Source organism: Triplophysa dalaica, chromosome 5, assembly GCF_015846415.1.
Source record: "Triplophysa dalaica isolate WHDGS20190420 chromosome 5, ASM1584641v1, whole genome shotgun sequence".
Taxonomy (NCBI): domain Eukaryota; kingdom Metazoa; phylum Chordata; class Actinopteri; order Cypriniformes; family Nemacheilidae; genus Triplophysa; species Triplophysa dalaica.
This window is the reverse complement of record NC_079546.1, coordinates 27,703,233-27,713,353: the sequence shown is the minus strand read 5'-3', so window position 1 is coordinate 27,713,353 and position 10,121 is coordinate 27,703,233. Positions and strand designations below refer to the sequence as shown.

Below are 10,121 nucleotides of genomic sequence, written 5' to 3'. Positions count from 1 at the left end.
AAATACCAGGTCTTAAAGATTTGTTTTATAAAAGTGGATCTCTAAAATTGAAACCCATCATAAAAAAGCAGGTCCTGATTTTAAAGATGTTGAAGCAGTTTCAGCCTTTTTAAAGGTAAAGTCTGCAACATACATTAAACGTTTTTTAGATAAACTGATGGGGGTTTAAATGTACAAGAAATAATTTTACTTTCTGAGTGCAATAAGAAATGCATATTTCCAGATTGTGAAGATTTATTTCCAGACATAAGTATTGTACCTGGTCTTCTGTATAAACCTCCCTTACCTAAAAGAGTTGGGGATCTCCAATGGAGGATTCTCCATGGGGCCATAGAAGTTAATTCTTTTGTGGCAATGTTGAACCCAAATGTATGTGAAAATTGTCCTTTTTGTATAGAAAGGGAGACAGTTTTCCTTTGTTTTATGTTTTGCAACATACTTTCTGTTTTGTTTAGCCTTCTAGAGATTATTTTTGAATCTTTTGAGGTATGTTTTACAAAGCAGGATTTTATTCTTGGTTGTATGTATACTATTAAAGAAAAATACAAATGTCAAGTGATTAATTTTATCGTTGGTATCGCAAAATTAGCAATTTATGTAACTAGGAGAGATAAAATTGAAACAGAAAGGTGAACAAGAACATATAATAGCTTGTAATTAAGTTTAATTTTTATAAACTAATGAGTACATTGAATATTTTTTTATTGAGTGGTGCTGAATGAAGTTTGAAATTTTAGAAATAAAAAGGATTGTCAAAATTAAAAAAAATGTATGTCTCTCTTTCCCTCCCTCCCTCTCTCTCTCTCTCTCTCTCTCTCTCTCCCTCTCCCTCTCTATCTCTATCTCTCACACCAGTGCTCTATCTGTTCATTCAAGGCATCTCATGTGAGTATGTTCTGGTACGGGAGAATATGACTTGGAATGAGGCACAGGTTTACTGCAGACAGCATCACATTGATCTGGTCACCGTTCAAAACAATGAAGACTGGACGAGTGTACAGAGAGAAGTTCATCCAGCATTGACTTCGGCCGTCTGGATTGGACTCTACAATAACATTTCAAGCTGGCGGTGGTCATATCAAAATAAAAGCATTTCATTCTCCAGATGGTCTGGAGCTGAACCAAACAACGGTTATGGAACAGAGGAATGTGTCATGATATCATCTAGAGGATTCCATGATGAAGACTGCTCTATTGAATATCCCTTTTTTTGCTTCAAAGGTATGAAATAAGACCAACACATGTCAATCACATGAATAGTTTAAGTAGTTGATGTAGTATTATTGCATTAAATTCAACTACATAATATTATTCAATCCTCTGATTGACCAGAATGCATTAAGCAGACGCTCTAATTTGAAAGATTTGAACTTACAAGAATTAGTAAACAATGAGGGATATGTTGCACTGAGACTGCAGAACAACAATTGCTTAAAACCTGTTAAGAGAAATTATTGTTGGGTGAATTAAAAAGCAGTCACTGCATGTGTTCCTGTCAAATATTCACAAAAATAAAAAATAGTATTGAACTCTGTTATTCCATACATGCACACAGTGCAGTGTTGATTTAGATCTCGCTCGACCTGCAGCATCAGTTTCAGTTCAGCACACAAACAATCTTTGCTTTGGTGAAAGATATAGAATGATTTATTAGATGCCAACTTAATGGGACAATAATAACCTCCATATTACCCCTAACCTTACGATTTATTCTTAAACACCTTTCATCAATCATTTCCTTCATTTAAGTGAAAATAAACAGCTGTAGTGTAAGATATGTGATGTGAAAATAATTAAGTGTCAAAACGACTCGTCACACGTCTTTCTCACTACACACCTATTGACACACTTACATTTTTGTCCTTCCGGTGCCCATGATTTATTTTATTTTATTATTTTTTATTAATAGTGAGTAATAACATATTTCATCATGAAAGATAATTAATTGTAATATCATCATATCATCATGGCTCAGTGTTAACGGAGCTCTTGTGAATCTGGTCCCTGGTTAGTTCCCAGTGTTAGTTGCTATAGTAACTGAGTTTGAACTATTTCAAGTTTGCTCTATGAAACCAAATCCACTGAAAATAAGTCTGACAAACTCAAATCAGCCTGTGAGATAAGAACCGGTCTACCAAACAAAGTTCTTAAAGCTAATTATCAAATAATCCGAAAAGATCAATTCAATTGTCCAGCTTGTTTAGTGATGTTGAGTGTTGATATCAATAGTTTGTTGATCGTCACCAGTGTTGAGATTCATAAACTGATTCTTGGTGTCTGTCTGTCTGTCTAAACTATAAGATGCAAATAAATAGTAAAAAAGTAAATTAAACTCACATGAAAATGTTATTTCTTTGAAGTTATCCTCTAATGGTGTTTTTAATCTCATCTTTCTACAGAGAATAAAACAGGAGCTGACAGGTTTGTTTTTGTTAATATATCAATGAACTGGCATGAAGCTCAGAGTTACTGCAGACAACATTACACAGATCTGGCCGTCATTCACAATCAAACTGAGAATCAAGTGCTGACGCTGAAGGTGACAACGGAAGGCGTTAGTCTATCATGGATTGGTCTGTTCAGAGACTCATGGAAGTGGTCAGATGATATAAATGTTGTGGACGTGTCCTCCATTAACTGGATGACTGGACAACCTGACTTGAGGATCTTGAACCAACCTTGTGGTGTTATACGTCCTGATGGTCTTATAGATGATCAACTGTGTTCAAAAACTTTTCCATTGATATGCAAGACACGTAAGTTTTTATGTGTGATCATAAACTACTCACAACACAAACAGTGTTAGTGTTCTACTGTATTGATCTGATTTGTCCTTCTGAAATGTATTTTTGGTTAAAATGTTGAAGGATGAAAGAGTTAAGAAGGAGAAATAAAATAAAAAATATTCATAATAAATATTTATATATGAGCTCTGATTTTCTTAATCTTTTTTTTTTTTGGCTGGTGGAAGTTCCAGCAGAAACACTCAGGAGACAATATGATGAATTAATGATTATTATTTATTCATTTTCTCTTAGTGTATCCTAAAGAACAGTTGCTATGAAAACAAAATGAGAAGTTGACAAATGATTTTTCCATTTGTATTAAACAAGTTTGTATTAAACAAGCTTGTATTAAACAAGTTGCGTTAGAAAAGATTTACTTTAGATTTGTCTAACTGTTGTGATGTTGTTTTCTTCACACTTTATATGAGTTGAAATTAAATAAAGCTTTTAATCTTCCAGCAAAGACCAAGAAACATATTGTGAGATTTGAGCTGAAATCCGGTCAGAATATCAATGATCCTGCAGTGATGGAGACCATCTTACAGTCGGTGAGTATTCAACTATTTGTGTTGAAAGTGTGTCCTACACAACACAATGAGCTGACACACAGATAGTAGAGTTTTTAAGACTCACTCAAACATGTTTGTTTCTGGCTGAAAACACGATCACACTTGACTTTGTGTTCTATTGACTTCCATACCTAAGCATGCAAATTTGAAGGAGGATATTTCCTTCATTTCACTGTGTTTCAAAGTTCAAGTTTGGTGAACTCTGACCTGTGAATTCATGTCACGTGAGTGCATGAGACCAATAGAAGATCAAAATGTCACAGTGTGACCTCTGTGTACTGAAATGTTTAAGATGGAGAAATCACTGACAGAATCACAGAATGTTCCCTATTATGTCCATAAATGTGAGATTAGATCTGTTTGTTCGTATTTGGCTCTCGTTTGTCCGGTGTCTCTGAATGGTTAAAAAAGGACACTTAAAATGATTGACGGATGTGAAAAACGCAGAAAATCAATTTTTAATGTGCACAAATTTCGGACTCAATGTGCAATGGGCTTAAGAGTGTGTGTCATGATTGTTTGTGTTGTGTAGATTCAGCAGACACTGACAGATTTGGGCGTACACAATGACACAACAGTGACCTGGAGAGTGCAGCCTGATGGAAATGTTTTCACACCAAAACATGAAGATGAAGAGAAACAGAAAGTGTGTTCAGACTTCTGACCGATCACAACACAGTCGATGTGTTTAAAGACGTCATTTTCATCACTTGAGAGAAACTTTGAAATACATGTTTTATAGGATTTGTAATTACATGTAAACGTTTATAATAACTTCAGTTAGTCTCATTATTTTGTTATCCAGTCAAATATATTGAGTTATTCTTGATTGATCTTATAATTTAGCTTTGAAGATGTGTGTTATTAATGATATTATAGTGATAGTAGCGTGACAATCTATTAAACTACAATCTAATGATTACAGATTAACACAATGACATGTGACAATGTGAGATATTCTGTGTGTTTTATCTTGTGTGTTTGCGTTTGGTGAGGTGTGTAGACTGTAGCAGCTGAACATGTAATGCTTTTAGATAAAAACTTTTACAACATACAGTAGTAGTATCACAACATATAGTAGTAACCATGTGTGAAGGGTAATTCAACATTTTAAATCATTTGGTTGTTTGAGAACATGAATATAAATTAAAGCTTCTTTATAACACTAAATAGACAAAATGATCTGTGAAAATATTTGTGTTGAAGTGAACTGTGCAATACAAAATAAATAATAAAACATGTTAAACATATTGTTGAATGATGTTTTTCTGTCTCATCAATCGCTTCTGTCTCTCAACAACACAATAAGATATTTGTATAATTTGTGTAGTCGACTCTGTGCTGCACTGTAAAAAATGTTCCGTAATTTTTACGGAAAAATACCGGCAGCTGTGGTTACCAGTAAAATTCTGTAAAAAATACAGGAAAAGAATGTAAACAGCTTTGCAGTTTAATACTTCAGGACACAAACTTCAAACTGTGTATGAACTTAATACATTTGAGTCTTTTATATCAACAACATTTCTTTATAGACAATGAAAACTTGGTCCAAATGCATAAAAGTGAAAACATAACATTTACTTAATTTATTTCTTTGTAATTCATTATTAAAGTCACTTTTAAACAAAGCAACATGCAGCATGACATCAGAATATCTTTGCCTGACTGTGACTTGAACACAGACTCCACTCTTCAGCTTAGTGGTGACCCACATAACATTTAATATCAGAAAAGAAAAGAGAAAATACAAATTCCGTAGTTTTTACGGAAAAATACCGGCAGCTGTGGTTACCAGCAAACTACCGTAAAATTACAGGAATATCCTGTTTTTATTCATCCAATCAATTCACAGTAGAAAACATAAGCCACACCCACTATTCATCTTGTAAATACGTCAGAATACTGGAGACGATCATCACTTCTGCTTCACAGGGACTGCAGCATAACAGCCATGACTTGATGCTTTATTGGTTTATTTAAAGTCACCGTTTTTGTGATCAGTGTTTGCTTTAGTTGGCCTCTTTCAGCCGTCATAAATAAGTTTACAGTTATCTTTGTGCTGCTATGACATTGTTTTATATAAAACATAGTCTTGTAGCAAATCACATCAAATGAAAGTGTGAGTCTTTGACTCAGACATCAAGAATCAGTGTATGAATCTCAAAAGTGGTGACTAACAAATGAAAAGCTTACAGCCGCAATGCATGCTGGGAGTCATTGATGAGTTTTGTGCTTTGATGATACCCAGAATGCATTGCGTTTATCTTTAGAGGTTTTTTCTGTTGTCACCATTGTTGAGACAAACTGTTATATACTAGATATCTGCTAGAACATTTATCATGTGTTAGATATGCTGTTAAAGACATTCAGTATATTAATTAATTTCATACAATATCATAAATGAGGACAACAAGTAACTTTAAAGCACTAGCTAAACTCTTAAACATGTACTTACTCACCAACACAAATAATGTAATGCGTTAGCTTTACCTGAGCTTTCCACCCACCTGGGTCAATGTGTTTCAACTCATAGATGTCAATACTGGGGAAAGACTTCTTCCCATGGAAAGCAAAGGGACAAGACCACATCTAAATCAAACACTCATCACCATAATGGTGACTCAACAAAACCATCAACATGTAAACTTGTGTTCATTTTCAATTAGAACTTTTGTAGACGTGCAACAGAAATAAAGTGACACTGGTGTCAGTAAGTGAAGGTGATAAAAGTGTTTGGGTGTTTGAAAGAAACTCCTTGTGAAATCTTTGGAATTTCACTGTTCATTTCCCAGAGAATTTGACAGTTTTATCCGTATTTTTATGGACGTTTTTTGACAACAGTTTTCTCTGTGAAAACTACAGGATTTTACCGTTAATTTCACAGGCATTTTTTACAGTGTGGTTTGTTTTGGCCGCCTCCAGTTTTCCTTTGGTTTTTCCTCCAGCTAATGTTGTGATGTAAGTGTGATGTTGACACTAAAAGGGTCTTTGATTTACTTCATAGTTTGGAAAAAACATCTGCAACTTAATAACTTAATAATTGAATATCAGAATAACAGAATTATATTAGTGAATGTTTTTAACGTGGTCCAATATAAGATAAAAATATAATATTCGTAACACTATTACACTTATCATGTGAGGCGACAAATATATCCCAAATAAACACCTAAAGCTTGAACATAGTTTATGGTCTTCTGCATGATACCGGTGGTATTAATGTTTAATTCAAATCATTTCATGTGTTATTTTCCATTAACATTTATTTAACAATGCAATCTTAGGTTTTTCTTACTATTTTATAATTTTGACAGGCCTGGTTCCTGCCAGGTGTAAAAGGGTGGGCTAGGAGATATCCTGTGTGGGCATTCACACAGTATATAGACGCAATTAAATTAAGAGACCATTTTCAAAATAAAAAATGTTTTGTTAATGATGTTTATTTCTGTAAAATTCTGACAACTTTTTTCCTAAATTCCATATAAAGATGTTTTATTTTTGAACTGGAGAAAAAAACGACTTCATATTTATTTTTAAGCAACACAAAACTAATGTTTGTAAATTTAAAAAAAATCTGAAAATAATGTGTTATGAAATAACACATTCAAAAATTCCATAATTATGCTCTCAGACTTTCTTAAGGTTTGCTTCTGTTGGAATTCAACAAACACAGAAATATATGACTGCAATACGTGCAGGATTTAAATGATTTAGGATGTTAATAAAATACAGAAAACACACATTCATTACTGAAGACTAAAAGATTAAAACAGAAATAATTATTGTTGATTATTGTCTCTTTATATAGTAATTGTGTGTGTTTGATTTACTGATGTTTTATGCATTAATATGTAAACTGGACATAAACAGAAGCCTGTAAAGTGGGCTCAAATAATAGCTGTTTGTTTACGGCACAAAATAAAACTGCAAAAACTCCAGATATATTAAATGAATCAGACTCTACTGTACAATTATTTAACTTACAGATGTTTCTATTAACGGTCACCATTTAAGATTCACAATCAACACATTTCAATATTTCTCCACAGTAAAAAAGTTAAGTTATTTAATACCAAACACATAAAAACACATCAACTTACTTTGTAATAAAACCTGAAATTTCATGAGAAATAAACACAAGAAACACTTTGTGTATTTCTTCAGATGCGGCTGACAGCGTCTTAGGTAAACACACACAAGTCACCATGACAACCCCATAATCGCCCCCTTATGGCAGAGGCCGTTATTGCACTGTTTTAAACTCCGTATGCTACAGTAATAATTTAACAACTCAGAACACACATTAATAAAACATAAATATTTACAAATACACATTATAATGTGGATACGAGTATGTTTCTCACATTTGGTTGCCACTTGTTCAACATTCGATTGTTCTTCACCCACACTGTTAAACAATTGACTAAATATTGTATTTATTGTTAACAGTAACATTACAGTAAATTCCTGTGAAACAGTCATCTTGCTTTTGAGTTACGTTACACAGTAAAGATTAATGAGAGTGAATAATGGAGTGAAGATCATTTATGAACATTTACTGATAACAAACAGAATCACTGAAGAAAAGATAAACAAAACACAACAACTACAACTGACTCACAGTCACACAACTTTAGATGAACATCAAGTGTAAATAACAGATGAACACATGAAATCTGTCAAGATCTCACTAGAGAATGAAATAAAACACCATTAACATCTTCACTTATTACAGACACCACTTTCACTTTATCTGTCATATATGTATACAAAAGCTTTTTTTAGGCACTTGTTTCTTAAAACTTGTTTATTTGTACATTATGGTTCTCAGTAACATCGGTGCTATGAAGCTTTTGACACAGTTATCTACTTCGTCATCTGGTGGACAATAAAAATCCCTACACCGATTGTGCCACTCAGATGATTTATTCATTGAATGTATTTATAAGCTTTATTAGCATATTTAATATATATTTTAATAACATACAGCATTAGAACTCAAAGTGACAGAGAAAAATAAGCACATCCAGTTCTTAACATGAGTAACATGAATAATAATTGAATTTATATGAATACTTCCAAAATGAGATTGGGTGAGATTCAATGGTGCATTCCAAAAACTATAAAAATTGGATTTGATTCAATTTATTGTCATTACACATATAACAAGTGCAGTGTAACAAAATGGATTTAAGAAGAAGAATACAGCAAACATGAGGGAAGTGGAGAGAAAACAGATACACATAATACACCATAGACAAGACTTGCAACAGGGTAAAATAATCCAGCTCCGGCAAGCAGAGATACGGTCCTGCAGCCAGTACGGCGCTTAACACAGACCCGCTTGCCCAGCTGGCGGGTCAAAGCAATGAAGGTTTGGAATCGGTCAGAGTCTGTGTTTGTGTGTGTGTCTGTATGAGTGATAAGGTCCAAGAGTCTGTGTGTGTGTGTATGATGGGGGAGGGAATCCAAGAGCATCTCGCCACATTGCCCTTCAGGGTTGTTTCTCCAGTATCGGCCTCGACCAAGGCCAATCCTGGTTAAGAGGGGCCGAAAAGATAAGATTGCAGTTGTTTCGTCTTGTAAACCGCATTCCAATTCCACGACTACTCTCTTTGTCCATTCTGGTCTCTAACATCATCAATTTTCCTTTACATAGCCATGAGCTTTTTCAAGATGTTATCCATATTACGGTTAATAGTCTCAGTCTCAGTCCTGACCTCTCTTCCCACGGCCTCCGTCAAAACGGGAAGCTTTGTGAGGCTTTGGACAGCTGTTCCCGTTTTAAGAATTTTTCGATAACCCAGGGCAAAGCATAATCCAATCAGCACAAGACCTGTTGTAATGGTTCCGAAAAGGTAGATATCTTCAATGTCCTCCACGGAAAGAGCCGCCGGACACACAATCCGCCTTCTCTCACACGCGTCCATCGTGTAGCCAGCTGCGAAAATGTTCCTTCAGGGCATTCAGGTTCACCCGAACCTTTGTTTCTCGTCGAGAAAATGGTGTCAATTGCGCTAAGTGACCAGTTGATCTGATCCATAATTTCCAAGTTTCGAGAGCAGTGCAGAGAGAGTCTCTCAATAGATGAGACGATACAAGACAGGACACAGAGCAGGGAAAATATGACTGCGGTCAGGCCAGCCTCCACTTTTGAAAACGTCGGTCAAGCCAGCCCTCACATTGGTTTTCTGTGCGTGCATATATGAAAGATTGCGGTAGCAGCGCGGCAAAAATAAAATAAAAGCGGTTTCGGACTCTTTCATTTGTAAGTGTTTTAACAGTTGAAAGTTATGTTGCTAGGCAATGAGAGACGACGTTAAAGGGTTACTATGCAGTTTCTATAATGTTTTAATTAATTTCTAGGCCGTTGATTATGTATTTTGGTGGTTAGAAGAGTGTTGCTATGCAGTTTGTGTAACGTTCTGGGTGGTTGCTGGGGCGTTGCTAAGGCATTCTGGTGGTTGGTTTTGACCTAGTGGGCCAGTTGTGGCCTAGTTTTTAAAGAGACAGACTCATATGGGTGACCATAACTGACAAATAGGTTATTTTTCATACACAATATCAGGACATTCTGATGTGGACTTTTTTAATAAAAGTCCCCTCAATATCCTATATATGAAGCTTTTTCTCTATGTTCAGATAGGGATAAAAAATAAACTACCTGTTTCTAGAAAATGATTTCACCTCAGAATCATAGAACACCATCTCAGATTGGCACTCAAACAGAATCAGGACTTTCTGATGTGGAGTTTTTTAATAAAAG

At 34.7% G+C, this 10,121-nt stretch overlaps 1 protein-coding gene across 1 annotated transcript; it reads left to right on the top strand.

The window, feature by feature from the left end:
* Positions 1-2,443: 2,443 nt before the first annotated feature.
* Positions 2,444-4,019, top strand: LOC130420474 (L-selectin-like). Its single transcript, XM_056747759.1, has 3 exons — positions 2,444-2,756; positions 3,246-3,334; positions 3,888-4,019. Exons 1-3 carry the CDS (start codon positions 2,444-2,446, stop codon positions 4,017-4,019), a joined length of 534 nt encoding a protein of 177 aa, XP_056603737.1.
* The last annotated feature ends 6,102 nt before the right edge of the window (positions 4,020-10,121 follow it).

Coding starts and splice junctions, on each gene's coding strand:
- LOC130420474 (XM_056747759.1), top strand. CDS start 2,444: ATGAACTGGCATGAAGCTCAGAGTTACTGCAGACAACATTACACAGAT. Junction 2,757..3,245: donor TCCATTGATATGCAAGACAC/GTAAGTTTTTAT, acceptor TTAATCTTCCAG/CAAAGACCAAGAAACATATT. Junction 3,335..3,887: donor TGGAGACCATCTTACAGTCG/GTGAGTATTCAA, acceptor TGTGTTGTGTAG/ATTCAGCAGACACTGACAGA.